Source organism: Protopterus annectens, chromosome 2.part2, assembly GCF_019279795.1.
Source record: "Protopterus annectens isolate FY-2018-M chromosome 2.part2, PAN1.0, whole genome shotgun sequence".
NCBI lineage: Eukaryota > Metazoa > Chordata > Ceratodontiformes > Protopteridae > Protopterus > Protopterus annectens.
The window spans coordinates 666846968-666873816 of record NC_056730.1 but is presented as its reverse complement, the minus strand read 5'-3'; the positions used below and the strand labels follow the sequence as shown (position 1 = coordinate 666873816).

The following is a 26849-nucleotide window of genomic DNA, read 5'->3' as shown; positions in this document are numbered from 1 at the left end:
ATTAACAATGTTCTTATCTTTACTAATGAGAACATCTAAAAATTCTATCCTATCAAATGATTTAGAACATTCAAATCTCAGAAAATCAGTTGTTCCATTTATATAAACTATAAACTGATCCAACTCTTCGGGTGTACCACCCCACAGGAGGAATACATCATCCACAAAACGTTTATACAGCTTAATATTCTCTCCAAAGAGTGCATTTCCTAAAACATAAGTTCCTTCCCAGTATGCCATCACAAGGTTTGCATATGAATTAGCACATGGTGTGCCCATCGCTACACCCTTTTTCTGTAAATAATAATTATTATCATATAGAAAAACATTGTTCTCAAGTACCAATTCTAGAATAAGCATCCATTGTATGACTTGGTTATTAGGAATGTTTTTCTCAAGTAGTAGCAATCTCACATATTCCATCCCTACTTGATTTGGTATAGATGTAAAAGGGAAACAACATCTAATGTAACCAGTAAATCACTGGTATAGTCACTATGTGAATGTAAGTATTCAGCATAGCTGTATAAAAACTCCTCTGTGTCTCTAATTATGGACTCATTGTTATTCACTATTGGTTTGAATTGTTTCTCCAGATACATAGACATAGGCTCAGTGGCCCAGCCTTTACCCGATACAATAGGTCTCATTGGGGGGTCATATAAATTTTTGTGCATCTTTGGTAGACCTCTGAAGGTTGGAATGACTGGCTTTTCAACCAAGAAATACTTGTATAGACTTTCATCTATTATATTACATAACAAGAAATCATATAACATCTCAGGAACACTTTTAATCACTTTATCTAAAATCACAGCATTCAAACAATGATATGTGTCTGTTTCTTTCAATAAATCTTTCATTTTCATATTATATAATGTCCTGTCTAATACTACTACTGAGCCCCCTTTATCAGCTTGCCTAATGACAATATTGGTGTTATTTTGTAGGCTTTTTAATGCTTCACGTTCAGCATGATTCAAATTATAAAACTCAGGTTTAACATTAGTCATATCACTGGCTATTAAATCCCTTTCACAAGCTTTCTCAAAAGCCTCAAGTGCAGGGCATAACTGTGGTATAAACGTTGATGGTTTTTTAAATACATTTGCATCTTTCGCATTATCATTATCTGTGAATAGTAGTTTCAAACCTAAATTCCTGACAAACATTTTAACATCTATAATAACATCAGCAATGTCAGCACTAGCAGCAGGTATGAAAGATAAACCCTTATCAAGTAGGGAAAGTTCATTTTCATTTAATTCATACCTGGAAATATTCACAGTTAGTCTTTCTGTATGGGACGCAGAATCTTCTTCTGGAATTCGAGCCTCTCTTCTGAGTTCTTCCTTTTCTTCACTCTGTTGTATGGTGACCATGCTTGTTTCCCTACAGCCCGTATGGGGAAGGGAAAAGAGTGATTGTCCTCATTCTCTATCAGGCTGTCATCTTCATAAGAGATGCAGCCGTTATTAGTTGTTTTGTTCGTACCTCTTGTATCTCTTATTTTCGGGCGGACATCAGCATTCGCTTCTATCTCCGCTGTTGACAATTCCGTTGTTTTTTCATGCAAAAAAGAATTAGTGTCAATCTCATTAATTATATTCTTCCCAGTATTTACTGTAGCGTAAGTAGTAACCACTCTCGGTTTAGGAATGGCATTCAAACTAGTAGAACAGTTGGTAACGTTTCCAGATGACGTCAGCATAATAGGTGTGTCTCTCTCTCCATTCTCATGAATATTCATGACTTCCTTTCTTTTCGCCGGTTTTTCATTAGTGATTAAATCACTCCCCGTGGCTCCTTTGAATGTAACATTATTGTTCTTCCAAGTGTTCTCTCTCGGCCAAGAGAATATCTGGCCTCTCCTGAAATCGTTATAGTCTCTCTCCAGTTTTTTCTTCTTATCAGATTTTAATTTATTATCAAGCATAAAGCAAAAGCTAACTCCCAGGCCTGTAAAGCCAGTCTGCACAGGAGGTAGGACTTTGTCCCTCCCTGTTTGGTGACATACCAGAGGACCGTGGTATTGTCTGTGAACCATTTTAAAACCACTGGGGAAAGGCAAGGTTTGAAGATTTGTAGAGCCAAGATCTCCTTTACACTGATGTGTTCCCTTTCTTGGGTTGGAGACTAGACATCTCTGAGCCTCTATGACTCCAAGACTGCTCCCCATCCCATGTCTGAAGTATCCGTGTGTAGCTCCTAAGTGAGAAGAGGTAGTTGCATGGGTAAGCCTGGGTTCCTTGCCACCTGATGGCTCAACCAGTGTAACTCCTTTTTCAGGCAAGGCAGGAGTGGGATGAACTCCAATGGATGGGAGTGTTGTACCTATACTGTTCTCAAGAACCATCGGAATTTTCTCATATGCACCTGGCTAAGGGGAACATGGAAATAGTGAATGCCATGAACCCCGGGGAGGCAAAGAAACTCCCTGGCAGCCAGGGATTGGAGGAGTAAGAGGTCCTGGAAGTAGGAGGTGAAAGATAAGACTTTTTCTGGGGGTAAAGAAGACAGCATCCTGTCTGATTCAATCCCGCAGCCAAGATGTGGTCTTGAGAAGGGGCCAGAGAAGATTTCTGGTAACTGATCATGAACCCTAGTCTCTCCAACAGTGACACTGTGAAGGAGAGGTTCTCCTGAAGGATGTCTGAAGTTTGAGCCTAGAGAAGGTGGTCAGCTAGGTATGGAAAGATCTGTATGCCCTGTAGCCTGCAGTATGCTATGACAGGAGCTAAACATTTTGTACAGACCCCCAGGACTGCAGACAATCCAAAGGGCAAGGCAGAGAATTGAAAGTGTGTGAGGAAGCAAAAGCAAAGTGAAGACACTTTCTGAACCGAATGAAGATAGGCATTCTTGATATCCAACAACACCATAAAGGCCTGAGGTTAGATGAGAGGAAGAAGAGTGGATAATGTTTGCATACAAAAGGTGGGAACCTTCAGAAAGGTACTCAGGTGGGATAGGTCTAGAATGGGTCTCCAAGGACCATCCTTCCTGGTTACCAGGAAAATCCTGGAGTAGAATCTTCTTCCTACTTGGGAGGGCAGCACTACCTGAAAAGTGCCTTGCGAAAGGAGGTTAGAAATGGCCTGGGGAAAAGAGTTCCAGTTGTTCCTTTGGTGGTTGTCTAATTCCCTGAAGGGGGAGGAGTCTTCCACACCATAAAGTATCCTTGATGGATGATGGATAGGACCAAAGAGTCCCGATTTATCTGTTTCCAAGCACACAGAGAGAGAGAGAGACAAAGATGTTAATAGTCCAGGAGGTGGGTAGTCACAAACTACCTGGCTTAGCCTGAAAGGGCCGTTTCTGGCTGGGAGTAGAGGAGGCAGATTTAGAGGAAAATTGTTTCCTAGAATCTTTCTTACCTTTGGAAGACTGGGGCCTGGCAGACTTTCTAACAAAGGTGGTCTTGGTAGGGTAGTTCCTCTGAAACCTAGGCACCGGGGACACAAAAATGTGTTTCAAGTCTTGCAGCTCTTTGCCCTTCTCCTCTGCAGCTGAGGTGAAAAACAAAGCCTTGTTGTCCAGGGGAATCCATGATTTTTGCCTTTATGTCATCCAGCAAAGGTTGGCTCCAGCCAAGAATACCTGCTCATGACTAACCCAGATGCAGCTGCTCCAGCTGAGGTCTCTCCAGCATCATAGCTACACTTTATGGAATGCCGTGTAACCTGAACTGAGGAGTTAAGGATGGAGGAAAGCTTAGCCTTAGTGGGAGATTCAGAAAAAATCAGAGAGTAGTTTACCAGCATCTGAGAGTAGTGCCAAGGCACATTTGGCCAAATGGGTCTGATAGTTAATGGGCCTGAAGGCCAGAATAGCTGGAATATAGACCTTTTTTTGGTATTCGCTCCATGACTTTGCTCTCCTTATCTAAAGGGAGCAGAGAAGTGGAAGGTAGCATCTTAAAGGCCTTGTCTGCAGATATAGACATGGTAGAAGGGTCTGCAGAGGAACATTTGAATAGAAATTTGGAGTCCTCCAGATCATTATTTTATTTTTATTTATTTTTACATTTGTTAAACGGGTTAGTCTGTCTGTCAGCAGAGACCCGAAGAGAACCCCCCCCCCCCCCCAAAAAAAAAAAAAAAAAAGTAAACAAATAGTAAGAACAAAGAAAAACACAGATCACATTTTAAGTATACATACTTCTGAAGTAATTACATAACATGCAATAAAGGAATATACAGAACGGATGGAAATACAAAACAATACATATATGAAAATGTTCACATAGTATGGCAAGAAACTAAGCAGAAATATGGTAAGACTAAGGTCAGTACATTGCTGAATCAAGGTACTAGGCATGAAGTAAGTAAATATACAGATAAGGCTGTGTGAACTTTGGAAGTTAATAAATAAAATAAAGAACAGTAATAAGGGATTATGGGAAGTGTAATATGAGCTAACTACTATGGAATATGATGGGGGAAAAAAGTGTGTAGGTAGTAGTAAGAGAGAGAGAGCTTGAAGTGATACAGTTAAGTCATGTTATCCCTGAATGTTTCTTGGGTATTAGTTTACAGCATGAACATATCCAATTTGATAGGAAAAAAGATTTAAGCTGTTTCTTGAAAGCATTTTTGTCTTTAAGTAGTCTAAGAGCTAAAGGGAATGTGTTCCAATTTTTTGCAACTGAGTGACAGAGTATTTTCCCAAAGGTTTTGTTTGGCTTATGAACTTCAAGAAAGTATTGATTAGTACTTCTTAGTGGGCGCTGAGGAGTATAAAGTGTCAGAGAACTTGCAAGGGATGGGCAGGATTTAGGATTGTTTAGTATACTTGTGGGCTATAAGGACTTGGGATTGAGGCAGTAAGTTGGAAAATTCAGGCCAGTGTAAAGCCTTTAATGAGAGACAGTGATGGGATTTGTAAGGCTGATTTGCAGCAAATCTGGCTAGTGTCATATGTGGTTTCTAGTTTGGATATTAGGTTACTCTGTATATGGGTAAGAATAGGTGAAGCATAGAGTAGGGATGGTAGAAGCAGGGATTGGACAAGGGATGGCCTGGATGCACAGGGAAGAAAGTTTTTGTAATGGTAAAGCAGACCTAGTTTTTGGCGTTTTTTATTGAGCTATGAATGTGATGGTTGAATTTAAGTTCCAAGGAGTTTTGTTTGGGTGTCAACAGAAATTTTAGTTCCATTAAGGGATGTTATGTAAAAGTTCTGTTTTGCATGTTCCAGATTTTTAGGTAGGAAAAGTAGTAGCTTAGTTTTGCTCGCATTTAGCAGGAGTTGGTTGGATTGTAGCCAGTTTTCAACTGAGTGGAGTGAGTGTAAGGGAATGAAGGTTTTCTATGTTGTCAGCAGAGTTGATGGCTGAGTCATCAGCATACTGAATAAGATTGGATTGGGGGCAGGCTGAGAAAAGGTCATTGGTAAATACATTAAAGAGGAGAGGGCCCATTATTGATCCTTGTGGGACCCCTGTCCTAACTGCTAGAAAGTGGGAGTAGGAAGAGTTCCATCCAACAGCCTGGTGTCCATTAGTGAGGTAATCACAGAACCAGGAGGTGGAGTTTGAGAAGCCTAGGTTGGAGAGTTTATGGTGAAGTATGGTATGAGATACGGTGTCAAATGCTTTTGACAGGTCCATAAATAGGGCTGATGCTATTTTGCTATTATCCCTGACTTAAGCAATGTTATTAGTAAAGGATACAAGAGCGGTAGCTGTGCTATGTGTGGGGCGGAAGCCATGTTGAGTTGGTGTGAGTAGGTTTTCTTGTAGCAGATGATTAAGTACTTGCTTATGGATACACTTTTCCAGTATTTTGGAGAGAGGAGACAGTATAGCAATTGGTCTGAAATTGGTTGGCTCAGTGGAGTTTCCTCCCTTATGAAGAGGTACTACAAAAAAATTCTTCCAAATTTCAGGGACTTTGCCTTCTTTTATGCATCTATTAATCAGGATAGATATGGGGTAAGCTAGAGATGTAGCTGCATGGTTAAGGAATAATGGAGGAAGGTTATCAGCCGAGGGTGAACCAGGTTTTAATTTAGTTAAGAGCAACTTGATATAAGAGGTGGGAGCAGGTGATAGTGAGGGTGAGAGAGATGGATGTAGATGGCTTGAAAGAAGTACAGGTGGAGAAGTTAGTTACAGTTAAGTTTTCAATGGTTTCAATGAAGAACTTAAGGAGGCTTGCTATTTCCAGAGGAGTCTTGTCAGAATAATGTGTGGGTGGGGTAGGAGTACCAGGTGAGAGAAGTTTATTGATAGAGTTCCAGAATTTTTTAGGATTACAGTAGGGATTATGTGAGGATTGGTAATAGTTCTTTTTATCAAGATTGATTTGTTTCTTAGCTTTGTTTCTAAGTTCCCTGGAAGAAGTATTATTGCCTTTTGAAGTTTTCCAAGCTTTACCTCTGGTCTTCATGAGTGTAAGGGTAGTTTTAGTTAGCCATGGGGCATATCTGAATTTGAAACAGGTTTTCCTAGTGGGGGCAAGGGAGTTGAGGATGGACAGTAAGGTGTTGTTGACGTGTAGGACTGCTTCATCGAGAGTGAGATTAGAGAGAAAGGACCAGTTTATAGTAGAGAGGAGGTGATTTATTGAGTCAGGAGAATAGCTAGATAGATCATGGGTCACCTTATATTGTTGTGCTTTATGCAGGTGTTCAGAGTTTATGTGAACTAGTAAAGGTAGGTGGTCACCTAATGTGTCTGGTAGAGTGGTTGGATTACGGTAAAGTTGGGGATGAGATACTAGTATCCAGTCATTAAGTGAACCAGTAGAGGAAAATTTATGAAGGTGGGTAGGGGAAGAGATTAGCTGTGTGAATCCATACAAGTTGAGAGAGGTAGAAGGTGATTCTTTATTGATCTGCAGCCAGTCAATATTGACATCTCCTAGTATGATGGTTTCATAAGGGATAGTTTTAGATATCCAGACTAGAAAGTGTTCTAAAATGGGGACATTATTTCCAGGAGGGATATAAACTGATGCAATGGCAAGTTTTTTACGGTGGCTAAGTTTAAAGTCAGCTAAAATGATCTCAGCTGGGAGAAAATCAGATATGGGAAAAGAGATGGGGGAGACAGACAGGCACTTAGAATACATGATTGTGACCCCCCCCCCCTCCTCTTTTTGAAAGTCTGTCATTTCTGAGGATATTGTAGAATTAGAAATACTTGGTTATAACCAGGTTTCACACAAGACAAGTATGTTTGGGTTATGTTGAGTGATTCAAGCATGAAGTGTGTTGTTTTTTTTTGTTACTATACTTTGAATATTTATAGATGGGAGGGTGAGACTTTTTGGGGACTAGTATTAGTAATGTATGATGGAGAGGTGGAAGAGCGCACAGAGGTAGTAGTGGTATTGAAAGTATTTTGTGGAGAATTGTTAGGTCCTGGGTTGGGGTGGACGTCTTCTGATAGCAACAGGTTGGATAATATGAAATTGATTATTGGAGAGAATGGGTGCATGTGTGGATATTTGTTTTTGTGGTCGACATGTTGTTTAGGTATAAGGAAGTATTTGAATCTGTGTGTGGCAATAATGGTAAGTTAGATAGGGAGGGGGAAATGCGAGTAAAGGCAGATGTGTTGTGGTTTGGAGATAAAGTGAGTGTGGGTGATTTGGTGTGTATAACAGCAGTGATTTGATAGCATGTGAGAACTGAGAGAAATAGTAATGTAGTTGAAAGGAGAAGGAGAAATAGTATATTACGAATAACAGGCATATTAGTAATTAGACTAGTATGAGACAGATGAGATTGTTAGTTCAGAGGGTGATGAAAGACTATAGGAATGGTGCAAGAGTGCGAGTACTAAGGGGGTGGGGATTTAAAGAGGTGTGGGTCTGTTGTGTTGTATGATTGGCTAGTGAAGTGGGTGGAGGAGGTGCAGTTAACTATAAAGGAAATTGAGTCAGGGGTGGGCCGGAATGGGAGCAGGATTGGGGAGCGAAGTGAACGGAGCAGGCTGCACAAAATCAGATGGAACTAGCCCAGGAAAATCAATCAGCCAGGTTACTTCAGGTATGGTAGTTTGCAGTACTTTTACTGTTTGTAAATAACTTGTGTGTCCCTGGGTTTGGTTGTTATTAGCAAACGTGTAGGTTTTGCTCCAATTGGTTTCCCCACTCAAACTTTTTAAGTTGCTTCCTGTAAGGAGTAAGTCACAACCTGTGAGTTTGATTTCTTTTAAAAATGCTCAGTGAGACGTAAAAGCAACTGGTGATTGATTTAGAAGTAATGCTGCCACCTAGTGGTATAGCTTGGAACCAAGTCTACACTGTGTGTGTGTGTGTGTGTGTGTGTGTGTGTGTGTGTGTGTGGGGGGGGGGGGGGGTTAAGCCAGTTGTCCCTGTAAGTGTGCACTACCTTTACAGCAGATAAAAAGCTTAAGGATATACCCACATTCGCCATGTGGGGTGTTTGTTGCCTATATTAGTAAAAATAATTGATTCTTTCTGATGGCATGTACATTTATTCTCAAATGTTTAGGTTGATGCTTGCCCAAAGCAGCTTCATGTTGCAATTGAGGGGACCTCCTGTGGGTGAAGCCAACTGTGGAAACTGTTCTGTAAGGGAAGAGACAATATAAAAAATATTAGGTGGCTGAAAGTAGTGTACTGGAGTTAGACAGAATATGAGGAGTTAGTTACACAATGCCCAATATCTTGTAGCTACTATGCTGAGTTTCAGACATTTAACATAAGTACAATGTTTGGCATTCAGTTAGCTTTTCTGTATGTTTGACATGTAACAATGACAGCATTAATAACTCGTACACAGTGGAGAGCCTTTCAAGAAATGAAAACCAAGTTTTCTTCATTCAAGCAATAACATACTGGCTTTTAAATTACTTTCTTATAATACAGTAACAATTTTAGTAGCTATGCAAGTGCTTGCAGGATTCAGCTGTTACTGCACGTTACATAATATGGAGTAACACACTCTCTATACAAGACCAGGAAGTCTAGGGCATATTACTGGAGTAACAGGAACATGCAAGATATCATTTTAAGGAGATGGAAGGCTGCACTGAGTGAGGGGGTGGATGACAGAACAGAGAACACTTTCTGTCGGCAGCCTTAACTCAGAGTGCCATTCACATCTGCTAATTTATTAGACAAGTATATGCTAGTAGCTAAAACATAGAGGCTGCGAATTACATTTATGCACTTATGAAAGCAGCAGTCACACACTAGCTTTTATCTGACTAAAGCCATTATAAAACCTATATGGCCTTTTGGGGGCTGAAGTTTGGGAATCAGGGCATTTTGATGCAGCAGCAAAGGCATCTAAGAAGGCGGGCAGAACAGGAGGTATGGCAGATGGTGAAGGGGAGTCAAACTATAGCAGGTCATAGTACTTTTTTTGGATGTCTGATGCCTGACAACAGTCCTACCTGAAAAACTTCCTCAACTTAAGAATCACCTCTACAAATGAGATATCCTCCCCAGGGGAATCAATGCCATTAGATGATTCCTCTGGGGAGGCATAAACCAAAGGGGAAGAAATTTGGGCTGAATAAACCAAAGATTCATCCCCTGAGGATTCCTCATCATCTGAGGAAAACTCCTCAGAAGTCCTCTTTAGAGGAGTAGGAGGAGGAATGGAAGGAGAAGGGAGAGGGGGAGCAGAGGTCTGTGTCAGGGCCTAAAGGTGTTGAACAGGCCTTGGGAAAAGTCCTGCCAATCCCGTGGTTGTTCCTGAGGAGCTGGAGAAACATGTTTTGTCTAAATTTATTTATTTTTGGGAACTTCCACTTGATGGAAAGTGGATGGGCCAGACGTCAGCCTACACTCTACAATGTTGGCAGGAACATCCTCTTGCACTACAATCTGAGTAATGCCATGCGGGCCTTTGGTCACGAGCAGCCATGGCTCCCCCCTTACATCAGAATTGGACGCCTGCGTTGGCCTCGGTGACATGCTGGCAGGATCCTTCATGGCCTCCACACTGGTACCCATCAAAGGAGAGTCTACAGACTCTGGAACAGTGTCAGAGCCAACATCGGCCTCAGTAGGGATGTCCGGATCAGAGGGAGCAACATGTAAATCAGCCCTAGACTTCTTGGCCTTCTTAACTTACGGCTCGCCTGAATGGCCTGATGCAGCTTCCATGTCATGTGCGAGACATTATAGGCACTGATTTTCGAGATACACCTTAAGGGAAGCTAAGTGACTATGTAGAGTCTTGGATACAAAGGCCTTACAAACAGAACAGGTAGTATGGTTGTGGTCCGGGCCTAGGCAAAATAAACAGAGGTCGTGAGAGTCCTTATGTGTAAATCTGCCTTCCACACTGACGCTTGCCCTTCCTAGTTGACATGTAATTACAAAAATACACAGTAGCCACAGAAAGTAATGAAAAACCCCATGGGGCACTTATCTGAACCAAGTTTTGCAACTTGTCTGATGAGTAACAACCAGAGCAGATGATCGGACAGGTCGCAGGAAAGTTCTGAGGTTGGTACGTGCTGACATCCGTTTTATGCACAATGTCACTTTATGACTGATGTATGTTTGATTCTGTGCAACATCACATACACCTCACAGTACCACTAGCCTTTTGTATACTGGCTGGATGTACGAGTCAGCCGGTGGTGGACTCCCTCATGTTATGAATACTGCAGCATATAAATAGAAGGACAACAGATATTACCGTAGGAAGAATTTAAATTTGCCCTGTGGTGGAAGACCATCTCAGCCAACCATGCAGCAAAGTTCCAGGCGGCAGACCTTGGTGTATAAATCCTAGAATTCAGACCATTACCAGCCCCTGGGAGGTAGATAAGAGCATCCAGGCCAGCCAGCACCAGGTCCTGCAGACAGGGGGAACTCAAGCCATGCAGAGCTCAAATAAACCACAATTTTAACTTTGTAAACTGCACGAACTGTAACCAATAAAATCCCCACAGAACTGACATAATGTAGTGAGGTAAAGAATGTAGAATAAGGCATTATTTATCTATCTAGCTATCTTTGTTTACTGGTAATGTCTGACTGGGATAAAACCCTTTTTCAGCAGAGGCCCGAGGAGAAAAGCTCAAAATTTAACACCAGTTTTGACATATATTTAAAATACAGTTACAGATTATCAGAATGAATACAAAATATAGGTAGGAGTACACACATGAGAGAAAAAGCTTTACAATAGCTTACAGAAATAATCTAGAAATAGATCATGTATACAATTTGCACAGGTATGCCTTAGCTGGAAACATGACGGTATAACCCATTGACATCTGGTCCTTTAATATCAGCCTGCATTCAGCAATTACTCTTACACTATGCAGGTTGTCACCACAAAAAAGGCCACAGGGAGAGAAACAAATGGAGTTGGACAGCCTGTGTCACACGGACGACCACAGCCACTAATATGTAAATGTTACGTTTAAGCCAGTTTATCATCAGTTCTCCAGGAATGGATGTATTCCAAGTCCTTAAATAATTAAAAGATTACAAAGGAAAGACAAATAAAGCTGCAGTGTCATCAGTATATCAGCAGTACTGCATACCACATGACTGAATAAAATCGCCCAGAAGTAGAATACAGGCATCGCAGAACTGGACTGAGTATGGGACCCTGCAGTACATAATAGTCAACAGACTAAGAGCCAGGGAAAGTAACTCATGAGTGCCCTGTGATTGTCCAGAGAGTGGGAGGCAAAACAGTCCAGATCTACACCAGAGATGCAGCAGTAATACTTCAAGTGATCCAAAGAAGAGGAGGGGTGGTCCACTGTGTCAAATACTTGAGAGAGAACAAGGAGGACCAACACAGAATGAAGATGTTGATAACTTGCCATTAGGAGACTGTCACAAACCCTAGTGAGGACCATCTTGGTGTTGCATTTAGCTCAGAACCAATACTGGAAAGGATCACTAACAATGTATTTCTTAAACCAAAGATTCAGCTTAAAAGAACTTAGCAGGGAAAGGTCTATTCATCCAGTTGCAGGGGGTCTCTACATCAAAGCTACTTAAACTGATTCAGATGGAGAAAAGACAGCAAACACAAGATCTACTGCTGAAAAGTTCTGGTTAACAGCATCCCCAAAAGAAGCAGGGCAGTTCAACAAATATTCTGCTAAATGAAAGCCCTAAAAAAGACTGGGCTCCCTTTCCCTAATGTGTTAATTTCTGGGAGTTTTCACTTGAGAGTAAATAGTACAGTTTTGTACCTACCATAAATGTAGATGTCCGAACTGGATAGCATCTGCAGTCATAACAAGTGGGTTGTCCTGTCGTCAGGCAGCCCTGCAGTCGGCCGGATTCCAAAGTCCGGGTCCGGCTTCGGCTGATGTCGCACTCCACCCGACGTCATCTCTGTTGGTCTTTGGGTATAAAAGCATCAGCCGACGCCATTTTCCTCAGTGTTTCTTGCCCCAGATGCCAGTAGCCCTCTTGCAGGGTAAAATTTGGATAGATGCCAATGTTTCCAAATAGATAGAGGTAAACACAACAATAAGCATATATGTACATATATACAAACAAATACACCATAAAAGACTCCCCCCCAACAGCTAGCTATTAGGAGGGTAAACACCTAGGAGTACCACAGAGGGAAGGAGGGAGGTAATCCTGACTGCAGATGCTATCCAGTTCGGACATCTACATTTATGGTAGGTACAAAACTGTACTATGTCCTTCATGGATGCATCTGCAGTCATAACAAGTGGGTAGAATACCATAGCCAACTAGGGAGGAGGATAAAGGTAGATTATGGTGTGTTTAAGATCCCTTGCAGTACAGCAGTGGCAAACCCTGCTCGGGATCTGGAATAAAGAGGCAAATTATAATGCTTGGCAAATGTATGCACGGAGGTCCAAGTAGCCGCCTCAATAATGTCTTTGGTTGCCACTCCTCGTAAGAAGGCTGTGGTAGTGGCTGTTGCCCTTGTAGAATGAGGTCTTATGTTCTGTGGAATTGGTTTTCCATGGAAGGAGTAACAGTATCGTATGCAATTTCCTATCCATTTGGAGATTGTCTGTTTGGAAATAGCTTTTCCTTCCCTTCCTGTTGCATAGGCTACAAAAAGTTGGTCAGTCTTTCTGCTATTTTTTGTTCTGTCCAAGTAGTAGCGTAGCTGTCTATGTACATCCAAGGTATGCAGTATTCTTTCCCCTCTGTTTTGTGGGTTGGGAAAGAAGGAAGGTAGGTGGATTGCCTGGTTTAAAGATACTCTGGATACCACCTTAGGCATAAATGTAGGATTAGTCCTCAAGGACACTATCTTGGTGGAAGATTAGGAAGGGTTGCACGGCCATTAAGGCCTGTAGTTCTGAAACCCTCCTTGCTGAAGTAATTGCCAGTAGGAAAGCAGTTTTCCATGACAGGTGTTGTAGGTCTGCTGTTGCTGCTGGTTCAAAGGGTGCTAGTGTCAACTTTTCTAGCACAAAGTTTAAGTCCCAAGCTGGTAATGGTGGTTTCCTTGGAGGTTTTACATTCTTGATTCCTCTGAGGAACTGCCTGAGCAAAGGGTGCGAAAAACAGGAGGATCAAAGCTGTATTCTGCTGAAATAGCTGATGCATGTATCTTGATGGAGGAGTAGGACAGGCCTGAATGAAGAAGTTCGCCAGATACTCCAGAATGTTAGGCATATCTATGTTTGACACATCTTTTCCTCTTCGGTACTCCAAATGACAAACCTTTTCCATTTTCCAGCATAGTTCTTTCTTGTTGAAGGTCTGCGTGCTTCAAGAATAATGTCTTTAACTCTTTGGGAAAGTTCTGGAGTAGCTGCTGCTATGTGATGTTCCATGCAGTCAGTTGCAGCGTTTTAGGTTTGGATGTATGATGCTGTAGTTGTTCTGAGTTAACATCAAAGGCATCAGGGTATTGGCCACATGTTGTTCGAGACATGCTCTTCAGTAGTGGGTACCAGTGTTGTCTTGGCCAGTTTGGGGCTATCAGGATTATCCTTGGACGTTCTTCCTTGATTTTTAGTAGTACCTTGTGTATCAAAGGAAGAGGAGGAATGCATATGCTGTTAGGCCTTTCCAGTTGAAGGAGAGTGAGTCCACTTTCCATGCTAGTGGGTGGAATGTCCTTGTGCAGAATTTTTGAGCTGGTGATTGAGAGGTGATGCGAATAGGTCTATCTGTGGCATTCCCCATTTCTTTGAGATGGTCTTGAAGATGTCCGGGTGCAGCTTCCATTCGTGGGCATCCAAAGTGGTTCTGCTTAGTATGTCTGCTAGAGTATTGTCTTTCCCCGGTACAAATATTGCCTGTAACTGAATGTTGTAGCTGAGTGCCAGGGTCCACAGCTCCAAGGTCATTCTGCATAGGGGGTATGAATGAGTGCCTCCCTGTTTGTTGATGTACCACATTGACTGTGGTGTTGTCTGTCCTTATCATCAACTGGCCCTCTTTGAGGAATGGTTTGAACTTTTGGATTGCCAGTTTTACTGCCAGCATTTCTTTTAGATTGATGTGCAGGTGAAGTTGATCCTGTGTCCACAATCCTTGCACGCATTTGTCCAGCATGTGGGGCCCCCATCCCAGGTCTGAAGCGTCTGTTGTGATGGTCTGGCTTGGTTGACATCTGCGGAAGGGCAGGCCTGGGTTTGACTGGCATGCCTGAGCCCACCATAGGAACTCCTGTTTTAGGCATGGAATTAGTGGGATTTCTGTTTCTAGACTGTGTCTGTGTTGGGACCATAAATTCTTTAGGTACCACTGTAGTTTCCTCATATGTAGTCTGGCAAATGGGACCAAGATTATGCATGATGCCATGAAGCCCAAGGCCTGTAGAAATTTTCTTGCTGTTAACTTGTTCAGTTTTGTTAGTGCCAAGAAGTAAAGAGGAAGTTCTTTTTGTTTTTCTGTAGTCAGGAATGCCATTTGTTGTACTGTGTCCAATTCTGCGCCCAAGAATGTCCTTGTTTGGGATGGTATCAGCCTTGACTTTTGTAAATTGACTGTGTATCCCAGTCCTTGTAGCAAGTAAATGACCCTTTGTAAATCTGTTGTCAGCTTGCTTTTGTTGTCCCCTTGTAGCAGGCAGTCGTCCAGGTATGGGTAAATTTGAATTCCCTGTAGTCTGCAATGGGCGATTACTGATGCCAGGCATTTTGTGAATACTCTGGGCAGTAGATAAGCCAAAGGGCAATGCTGAGAATTGATAGTGCTCTGATCCTGCAAGAAATCTGAGGTATCTTCTGCAGATTGGTCGAATGGGGACGTGCAGGTATGCCTCCTTGAGATCTAGAGTTACCAGCCAAGACTCCTTGCCCAGCATGGGAAGAAGTTGCTGTAGGGTCAGCATTTTGAATTTTGGGACAATGATGTATGTATTTAAGGTGGACAGGTCGAGAATTGGTCTCCAACTTTTTCCCTTTCTTGGAACTAGGAATAGTCTGGAGTAGAACCCCTTTCCTTGTTCTGCTGTTGGCACTCTTTCCACAGCTCTCATGTTTGCTAACTCCATTATCTGGCGTAGAGCCTCTGCTTTTTGATTTGGAGGTAGATTTGGCATTCCTCTTTTGACTGGTAAAGTGTGGAAGTGAAACCGGTAACCTTGATCTATGGTTTGTAAAATCCACTTGTCTTTTGTTATGTAGTGCCAGTTCTTTGAAAATAAGGTTAACTTTCCGCCTAGAGGAGCTGCTATTTGTTCCCTGGTAGGCGGATTTAGGATTAAGTCACTGTGGTTGTGCTGATGTAGTGGCAGTGGCTGTGTCTGTGCCTCTGTTGTTACCTTGCCACTGTCGTCCTCTGTAGGCACCTCCTCTGGATTGGTTTCTGCCTCTGGAGCGTCTATTCCTGCCCCTTTGAAATTTTGTGGAGTCAGGAAAGGACCAATTTTGGCAGGCCAGTTCCTGCTAAACCTTGGGGTTGAACCTGCAGGAAATCTTTAACAGTTTGAACAGATTTTGCCTTTTCTTCCATTTTCTTCATAACCTGCTGGGCAGGTGTACCAAACAAACTTGTCTTGTCCATAGGAGCATCTAGCAACTTAGCTTTAACATGATCCGGTAAAGCTTGTTCCTTTAGCCATGCATGTCTTCTTATCACTGTGCCTGTCATGGCTGATCTAAATGAAGCCTCCAGTGCATCATAGCCACATTTTAAGGAATGGTTGCTAACCTGTTGTATGTTATTTACCATCTCTAATACATATTTCTTATCAAGAGATTCATCAGTAGTTAGCTTTTTAGTTAACTGATCAAGCATAAACTCTTGGTATTGTATCATGTGAAACTGACAGTTTAAAGCTCTAGCTGAGAGAGTAGCTGAAGTGTAGACCTTTTACCCCATCTGTCTAGTGACCTTGCTTCCCTTTCAGAAGGAATAGGGTTTTAGCTGTGGTTGCGGCTACTGCCTTGGGACCCTGGGATATAGTTTCTGGGTCTGCAAGAGGGGCCTTGTAAAGGTGGTGATGAGTATCTGGCACCCTGTAAAATCTGTCTGGTTTGGCAGGGGCTGGGGTAAAGAATCTGGAGCGGAGCAAACATCATTGAAAGCATCATCCACCACAGAGAGAACAGGAGGTATAGCTAAGGGCCTGTGCTGTGGGAGGTGCAGAAAGGTCCTAAGTCTTTTCTGGAGTCTGAAAAATCCTGTTGCTGCCATTGGAACTGTTCTCGCATGGCATGCAAGGTTTCCCCAAAGGAGAATTCTTCTGGTGGGAAGCAGCTGGAATGGATTCTTCAGCATCAGAATCTTCAAAATTGGAGAAGGAGCCTCAGGCTGGTCAGTTATGTCTGATTCATCAGCAGAATCATCAGAAGACACTGGCTCAGGGGCTCTGCCCTAGGTCTCTTCTCTGGGGGCTGAGAGGCCCTGTCTGGGTGAGATTGAGATCCTCTAATTAAAGAAATTAAATCTTCTGCCAAAGAAAGCATTTGAGAACTAGAAGAGGGCCTGGATGAGGGGTTTAACAGGCACTGATTTAGTAGTCTTGGCTGCTTTAGCCCTGGCGAAGGCCTTAATGGACATGGCTGCTGGAGGCCTAGCAGCACCACGTGCTGGGGTAGAGACATCCAAGGGATGGTGTCTGATAAGTCAACCACCGTAGTGGGTAAAATTTCTGAGGTCGATTCAAGAATTGTAGCAGGGGCCTCAGTTGTAAGAATAGGTTCAGCTGTACTTTGAGCAGTTTTCTCGGTTTCGGCGAAACCGAGACACTCATGATTTGCTTTGCCGTGGTTTCGGCCGAAACCGCGGACATGAGTGTCGGTCTTTATCTTTGCGTTTTGGAAGATTGGGTAGTCGGAGGATCCGGCGGCATAATGTACGCAAAATCAGTACCGAAAAACTGTTCTGCAAACTCCGACCGACGCCTAAGCGTTCGTCGGTTGAAAGAGGCACAGGCCGAACAGGCTGCTACGTCGTGGGCTGGGCCTAAACAAGGCAGACAGTAAGAGTGGAAATCTTTATGAGGTATTTGTTTCCCACAGGTTAAACAATTGTTAACTTTTTCTGACATCGGCTGAGGCAAGAAAGAGTCCCCAACGGGTACTTAGCTTTAGAAGTCTTCGAAGTAGTATTCGGTAGAAGTAATCTCTGGATCCGACCGACCGGCACTTGCGAACAGCTTCTGCTTCGGGCGCCACGCGGCAAGAAAGACTGAGGAAAATGGCGTCGGCTGATGCTTTTATACCCGAAGACCAACAGAGATGACGTCGGGTGGAGTGCGACATCAGCCGAAGCCGGACCCGGACTTTGGAATCCGGCCGACTGCAGGGCTGCCTGACGACAGGACAACCCACTTGTTATGACTGCAGATGCATCCATGAAGGACATCTTCAAGATTCTTGATGACTTTCTGGCTTTCTTGGGCTACCCTACCAACAGCTGAAGTAGCAGGTTTATCAAAGAAGAGGTCCTTGGGAGAAAGAAACTCTGCACTCTTTGCAGGGAAAGGATGAACTCTCTTCCAAAGACTCCTAAGGCTTATTTTACAGTCAAATTAGAATGCATCACAGGACAAAGAAACTGGCATAGTGACTAAAGTAAAATTTCTCTAAAAGGCATTACAGAGAATAACACTGGACTATGTCTAAAAAAAGGCCAAACTTTTCAAAAGGACAGAAAAAGGTAATAAAAATCTGAATCTTCAAGACATTGGGGAGCCATACAAAGCCCATCAAATTTTCAATGAATCTAACAAATAAATAAATAAATAAAGTAATAAAGTGGTTTACCAAGGTATATGTTTCCATCTTTACCATCTGATAAGCACTGAAAGTAGCTTATATTATACAACAGACACAAAATAAAAACAACGTTTTTGGATGGTCTGCCTAGCAGCACAGCTACAGGAAGGATGGAGCCCAAAGACTCCAGCCCTGTCTACCAGTTGCAGGGGAAACAAAATAAAAAAAAATGCAGACTTTTGAGAACAGCAATAAAAGATAAGGAGGCATATTTAAATAAGCAGTGCACAGAACTGAAAGAAGGCAACAGAATGGGAAAGCCAAGAGATCTGTTCAAGAAGACTGGGCTATTAAAGGAATCTTCTAGGTAAAAATGGGCATGATAAAAGACAAACATGGGAAGGACCTAAGAGTAGCAAGAAATGGTGGCAACAATATGCAGAAGAGCCGTACAAGAAGGACCCCAACATCACTGACACACATACACACAGACGATGTGCTCTCTGATCTAAAGCCAGGCATCCTAGAGAGTGAAATGAAATGGGCCCTAGAAAGTCTTGCTAATAAGGCTGTGGGAAGTGATGGAACTTCAGCTGAATTGTTTAAAATCCTGCAAAAATGAAACTGTTACAATCATCATCAATCCCTCTTTTTCAGACTTTCTACACAGGGGTTGCAGTTTCTCATCAACTGTCACCATCTCTCTTGATTCAATGCTATGTTCCTACCCTTTTCAACAGTCATACCTAAATGTCATAGGTCTTCTCTCAGACAATCCATCCATCTCTTTGCTGGACTCCCACATTTTCTCTTGCCTGCTTTCTGTCTGTCCCAAATCATCTTCGCCAGACTATCTTCTGCTTTTTCGGCACATGTGCCTGAACCACTGTAATCTGTTCTTTCTCAGTCACTGGAGCTACCTGGGCATTTGTTCTGATGTCCTCATTTCTTCATCTGTCTTACTTTTTGCACCCTACCACCCATCTGAGGCACTTCATCTCCATCACTTCTAGCTTCCTCGACTGCTTTGCCTTCACTGCCCAGGTTTCTGTACCATGCAGTACTACTGGTCATGCACTGTTCTGTGCTCCTTACTTTCAAGCTTCTTTAGCATTCTTCTGTGATACACTACCCTTGATGCACTGTGCCAGCTGGTTGCAGTCTAATTCTATCTTTGATGCCCTCGTTCAGACTTTCCTTCTCCTCAACCACTCCTCTCAGGTACTCAAAGTAGTTAGCTTGCTCCAGTATTTCCCACTCTACCTCAGTTCTCAACTTCTGATTTCCCCCATTTGCTGCCATTACAACTATTTTATCTATACTCATTTTCATCCCATATGCCTTCAGTTTTGCATTTCATTCCCCTCTTCTTTGCTGTAGTTCTTGTTCTGAGTCTGCTTCTAATGCCACATCATCTTTTATCATCTGTATACAGCAACTTTGTTGAGCTGTCCCCTCTGATCCACTTCATAATGCAGTCCATCACCAGTATGAACAGCAATGGCTCATATGAATCCTGATGCACACCCAATCCCACTGGGAGCTCCTCTACGAATCCAAATACTGTTCTCACTTGTGTTACTGGGTACCTGCACATAGCCTGCACTAATTCTATTAAAGTTTCTGGGACTTTGAAACATGACAGGGTCATCCAAATCAGCTTTCTTGAGACTTTGTCATATGCTTTCTCCAAGTCCAGGAATGCCCATTTGAACTATTTCCTTGTCTGTAGCTTCTCTTCAATTATCTGTCTCACTGCAAACATCGGGTCGGTTGTTTGCCATCCTTATCTGAATCAGAACTGCTCATCTCCAATCTTGCAGCTGGATACTGCCACAATGCCCACGGTTATGGATGCCCCTTTGCTGTTGTACATTGGGACTAGTATCCTTACTCTCCAGTCAATTGGAATATGCCTTTCTCTCCATACTGCTCTGGGTACCCTCAAGAGCCACTTCTCTCCTAATAAACCCAACATCTTGATCATATCTGCAGTGACCTAATCACCCATAACATCCATATCCCACCCCACCCCCAGTAAAGAAATCTCCATAAATAACTTCTCCAAAGCCAACTTCATGCTCAAGTCAGAAGTTACAAACTTCATGACACCCATGCAGACGGGAACTGAAATTTCGTCTGCCGAGTCCTACACTAAGGCACTGTACGAGGACATCCACCCATGCATGAATCGTGCCATCCCAAATAGAACCAAGATGCTCTACTCCAAAAAAGGAAGCCAATCTGGTGGTCCCCTGCCATAAACAAAATTTACAACAAAAGGAAGAAACTGTAGCAGAAAGGAGGAAAATCCCAGGATGCAAAAAACTCCCTTACCAGCCTCAGTAAGAAGCTAAGATCCCTCATAAAATCCTCCAAAGCTAGTTACGAAAATAAAATTGCCAAAGATTCCAAAGACAACCACAAGCCATTCTATAACTATGTTAAGAATCTAAATGGCAATGCTCAGATCTGCTCTGAGCTACAACAGAATGGTATTAAATATAATGATCCCAAGTATATTGCCAATATCCTGGCAGATCGATTTAGTGCCAACTTCACCCCCCTCTCACCCCCTAAATGGCCCATCTCAATACTGGAAGATTGCCAAATTCTGGTAATAACGGCCACACAGGTAAAAAAAAACGCACTCTCCAAAGCTAAGAATACAGCATCCATGGGACCAGATGACATCCTGGGTTGTGTACTACATGAACTACAAAATGAAATGGCACCTCACCAAAGTGTCATGTTTAATCATATCCTCACCTCAGGCTCCATGCCTACAGAGTGGCGCTGAGCTACAGTTATCCCACTCCACAAGGGGAATCCACCTTGGATCCCAGGAACTACCTCCCTATCAGTCTGACGAGGCTGATCTGCAAGGCCATGGAACTTATAAACAAAGACATTCGCAGCTTTAAAACACTGGACCCCACCCAGTTTGGGTTTGTGAAGGGCCGATCTTGTCTCCTGAACCTGACTGACTTCTTCGAATCAGTCTCCAGAGCTGTGGATGAAGGTAAGGCAGTCCACACAGCCTATATGGACCTCGCCAAGGCCTTTGACACCATCCTACACTCTGGAATCATAGATAAACTTACTAAGCTGGGCATTAATCCCTACGTCACTCTATGGGTTGCCAACTGGCTTACTGACAGAACCCACACTGTAAAAGTAGCCGACTCCAAATCCAGCTCCAGACAAGTGACAAGTGGAGTACCTCAGGGTTCAGTCCTGGGACCTCTCCTGTTTGTCATCTACTTCTCTGAAGTACAGGCCAACACTAAGGGACTCTGGCTAACAAAGTTTGCAGAAGACTGCAAACTGGGAGCCATTACTGAATCCCCAAATGATGTGGGTACTCTACAAAAAAGGGCCTTACAGAAACAGATGCTTGGTGCAAGAGCCATGGGCTCAAGCTCAATGTCAAGAAATGTATAGTTATCCCCTTTGGGAAAAAACATGTACCCATGAATTACCACATAGGTGGCAGCACACTAAACACCGAAAGTGTGATAAGAGACTCAGGGACACAGATGGACAGTGGTCTCACCTTCAATAACCATATTGCCACAACAGTCAGGAAATCCATCTATGTGGCACACCTCATCACTAAGGGCTTTTCATCCAGAAAAAAGGAGGTCATTGTCCCACTGTACTCATCCCTCATTAGACCCATTATAGAATACAACACCCCAATTGGTATGCACCTCTCAAGACATCTGCAACAACTGGAAAGGCCACAGAAATACCTCATTAAAAGAATCACAGGCCTAAAGCAGATGCCCTATGCTGATCACTTTAAAAAACTCCAGCTATACTCTGTCACATATCGTCTACTTCGAGGCGATCTCTGCTTAACATACAAGGCCGTATCAAACCCAGAGCTGCTGGACATACTACACTTAAAGAAATCCCAATCCCTCAGAGCCACATGCTCCAGGGATCTAAACCTTGTCATCCCAATAAACAAAACATGCTGGGGGGATAGGTTCCTGACCCAGAGACTCCCCAGACTCTGGAATAGACTGCCCATACATGTCAAGCAGAGCACCTCTTTGGCCCTCTTCAAAAGGAACCTTGATGACTGGATGGGAGAAAGGACATTCATCCCGGGGATCACGTCAGTCACCCTGCTAGACAGGGGTCCAGGAAAGTAAACAGGGTGGGAAGAAATAGCCAGGGAATTGTTATGGCTAGGCTTGTATAGGCCCTGGGGCCGATCGCCTAGTACCAACCTATGAACCTATCTGAGCCTGCTGCCTCCCCTGACTTCATTTTCCTTTAATGCTGTTCTTAGTTGTTCTGTAGTGGGCTCTTCCATTTCTTTCACTGTAGGCTGTGTCTGGGACAGTACAGCTTCTGTCAGTTTTCTTCATTTAGAAGCTGGTGGAAGTACTCCTTCAATCTGCCTTTGATGTCCTGTGAACTGGTGAGCAAGTTGTCGCTGGCATACCTTATGGATGGTGTCTGCTGACCTTTTTTTTTGTCTTTGTCTTTCAATCTGATGAGTTTCTTTGTGCCTCCTAAAAAGTCAAATTCTAGAAGCTTTTATGGCATCTCTTATGCCTTGTTCTTTGCTAATGCTTCTGTTCTCTTAGTGTCTCTGTCAATAAGTATTCCTTCTTAACCTGGTTCATCTTTTCTATCTCTCACTCTGTCTTCACTCCTTTCTTGTGATGACTTTGAACTTCTGAATTCCACCACTGGCTTTCCTTATGTATCCTATTCCATATCTAACTTGGTTGCATATATGTTTTATACTCACATATGCTGTTTTGAGGCACTACAATTTTTCTTCAACTCCATCTATTTCCCTTTCTTCCTGAGGTGCTAGAACCCTGAGTATTTCACTGGACTCTTGGGCTTTCTCTCCAGTCAACTTCAATGTCTTCAACCTAGTCTTTATTGATCTTAGAGCCTTCTCTGATGACGGCTTGCAGCTGACTGTGGCAACCAGAGGTTTATGTTGTGGGCTGATTGATTCACTGGGGATGACTTTGCAATCACTGATTCTACCCAGTGCCCCTTCCTTATTAAGTGGAAGTCTACCCGAGTTGCATGTTGACCACGCCTGTGTGTGATCTTGTGACTCTCTCTCTTGCTAAACCATATACTGGCCACCATTATCCTGTTATGTCTGTCCAGAAATATGCATTTAGGTCTCCCATTATGAACACTAACTCAAGGTCTGCTGCTTTACATAGAATGTCCTGCAACTGCTATTTGCATGCACTCTTTTCCTTGCTTTCACAACCCTGCTATGGGGCACAGGCTGAGATTATGAATACTGCTCTATCCTTACACTGAAACCTAATAACCATGAGTCTTGTCACTAATTCTTGTGACATCCTTCATGGTCTTCCGAAGCCTCTTTTTCACAACAATTCTACACAATTTCTAGTCTGTCCTCCTCCTGAGTAGTAGACTCTGGATCCCAAGCTAAGTGGCTTTGCTGCACTGCCTTTCCACCTTGCTCCTGGATACAAAGGATGCCCACTCTCTTCCTTACAATCACGTCACCCACTTCCAAACTGTATCCTGTCAGTGAACCTATATTGAGTGCAGCACTCCTTAACTCAAGATTGGCAAGTTGACTGGTTTTATGCCCAGCTTTCGCTCAACGCTATCCCAATAATACAAGCTGGACAACTGGCCAACCAGTAGCTTACTGACCCAGGGCCGCTGGGCTTTTTCTGGCAGGCATACTCTGGCCAATAGGAGCACATAGATACCTCCTTTCCATTGTTAGTATGGGTCCTTGGCATAAGCTGGTGTAGGCTGGGTCCTCGACCCACTTCGCAGATGTAAATACCCATACCATTTTTTTTGACAACAATAATCAATGTGACCTAATAACCTACAGCCAGATTTTTACACTGTTGAATGGCTAGCCTTGACATGGTGCTCAGTGATCTGTGTTCTATCTAGAGGACATTGCACCCCACACTTGATGCCAAAAGTAGTTGGGTCTATCCAACTCTTCCTCCAAAAGTCACCATCTGGAATCTGTGCTGCTGCCCACAACTCCATTCTTGGGGTAGTCTGAAGTGGAAACAATCAGTGTTTTTTGGGAAATGGGAAGAACCTCGCAACACAAGGAGAACATGCAAACCCCATGCAGGCTTGGGTCGGAAGTCGGGACTGAAATTTGTAAATTGTAAATGGGAGATGAAGACCTTGGCCATTATGCCAGCTATTACAGCGTTGCATAGAATTTGCCAGCAAATTTGGAAAACAGGACGGTTCTTTGCATCTCAATCTGTATATCAGTTCTACTGCAGTCCCTTTAACCATTTAGCTACATCAATATTATTTTCATTTTTTGCACCACTTGTTACTCAAAGATGCTATAAATGGGTACTTTTTTCTCTAGCTACTTTGGACACTAAAGTACCTGTTTTAGAACCTCTGCATTCTGTTAATTTGGTAATCACCTTAGTACCAAACTATGCTCTATTTAATGTACTTATGTGTTTATAACCTTTTTACTACTACTCTGTGAAGTGCCTTGCTAAAAATCAAGGTAAACTTACTCTCAAATTCTGCATTTTACTTTTTATGTCATTTTCAGGCTTCTGCATTGTTTTATTTTTCTTACTTCAGTGAAGTAAACTAATGCCACTATTACTAATACATTCTGCAATGTTGCTAACAGCACTATATTCTGGCATAAAAAGAACACTGAGATATATAAAACAAGCACAACAAGTTGGAAATCTCTACACTTAATTTTTTTCACGAATTCAGCAAGCAGGATACTTATTTTCAAGAAAAGCAATATTTGTTATGATTTTGATTAAATAGTGAATATACTCACTTCCTCTGGTGTTGCAACAAAGTTTATTGTTGTATAGTAGCGATCATCTTCTTGAGACAGACTGAATGTAAACTGATAGTCAATAAGCAGTGAATCTGTTTAAAAATGTAAAACAGGTAAATTTTGCTGTAGTTTCCATTTTTTCCAGTAGTTTTACATTTTAGAGGAAATATATTGTAGACATTTACAGTTTCAAATCCGCATACAGTCACACATTTTCTACTAACAAAACTGCCAAACTATATAACCCTTCAATCCTCCATAAGTCTCTTCAAAAAAAGCCTCAAACAGTATTTCAAAGTAAACTGACTTTGTCCATGTACCAACCCTGATTAAGCTATAAAATGAAATCATATCTGAATAATATCTCAGCTGAAAATGGGCATATATCCAGTCGGACTATCCAGGTAAACAAATGTAAAATAAATATATAATTAAAAGGACTAGTCAAAATATTACGGTTTACTACTTTGGAAATAATTTTATCTGGAACTACATTTTAAAGCTTTTATCAACTCGAGTGGTGTTCAAAAGACATGCATAGAATAGGAGAGCCTTCGTTGAAGGTTGGGCATCGAGCTGGCATGTCGGCACCCGTAAAAAATCTACTGCCAGTCATTAGCTGACCAGAGTTCCGCTGTGGCGACCCCTAACCGGGAAAAGCCGAAAGAACAACATCATCAACTTAAATTTAACCCATGGAGAGCACATATGTTAAATGTGACTGCATTAGTACAGTCACGTACAAAAGAAGCTCTATATATACAATAATGGGAAGAAAAAAAATTTTTTCTTAGTATTATAGGTTCTTAAATTTCTCTTCAAACATTTATAATGGGTTAAAAACATTAAGGATCACACCAAACTAGTCAACATAAAAAAAGACACAAATTAATGAATAAAAATACAGTTGTGTAGGTACTTACTATAAATGCAAATGTTCGTTTACAGTGATTAGTCTTGGGCTTCGGTAAGTTGGGAAATCCCAAGTCCAGTACAAATACCAGTGACTTCTACTGTCCCCCAAGCATGGCAGATGCCCTCCCCTCTGATATCAGGATGTCAGGGTATAAAGGGTCATGGGACTGCACCACGTTTCAGATCATTCTTAACACTGTCCGGAGTCCCACTCTCTCCAGTGCAGCCAGGAGCATAACCTGCTCAGAAGTATCCCCAGACCAAAGTGGGGAATAAATGGAAAGGGACAATCAGGAATGGGAGAAGGATTCCAAGTTGTAAAGGGGTATACTGTCCCAAACCCTGGATCAGGAAGAAGAAAGGGGCAGGATTGGAGGAAATAGATACTGCAACAGTGTAGATACTTGAACATCTAAATTTAGCGTTAAGTACCTACACAACTGTACTATGTTCATAATTCAATGGTGCAGTAAGTACTCTTGGGAGACTTGCAGATGGACAGAGGTACGGGCAGGAGAAATGAGCCCCTGTAAAATGACTGAGACAGACCCTGCCCTGGCTCTAGGCACAACTGCTAAACTATAATGTTTTAAAAAAGTATGGGCACAAGACCAGGTAACTGCTTACAGGAGGAAATGGGTAGGCATTCCTCTAAAGAACCCATCTATTGCCCAAATGGAATGTTTTCTGATCCTACTTGGTGTTGACTTTCCAAGTTTGTAACAGAAAGGAATGCAACTGGCAATTCATTTAGAAATGGTTAGTTTGTTGACTGGTCTTTCTTCTTTACTTTCTGCAAATGCTACAAACAGCTGAGCAGAATTTTTGTTTTTGTCTTATCCAAGGGGAATATGCATTGTCTGTGCAGTGGTTCCTTTTCTTTTCAAACAAAAGACCAATATATGGCAGCTACCCTGCTAGATTCAAAGCCACACATAAGGGAGTGCTTGGGAATTGGCATCGCTGATATCCAGCAACCCCTTCTGGAAAGCTATATCCTCAACCCCCTCTACCTTTTGTTTCATCTGATCC

At 42.5% G+C, this 26849-nt stretch overlaps 1 protein-coding gene across 1 annotated transcript in view; it reads right to left on the bottom strand.

Annotated features, from left to right (window-relative positions):
• The window catches only part of ATRN (attractin), a 2639854-nt gene that overhangs the window by 817530 nt on the left and 1795475 nt on the right, over window positions 1-26849 (bottom strand). The window contains exon 19 of the mRNA XM_044064458.1: window positions 24900-24994. Coding sequence (XP_043920393.1) covers window positions 24900-24994 — 95 coding nt within the window. The remainder of the gene's footprint in view (window positions 1-24899; window positions 24995-26849) is intronic.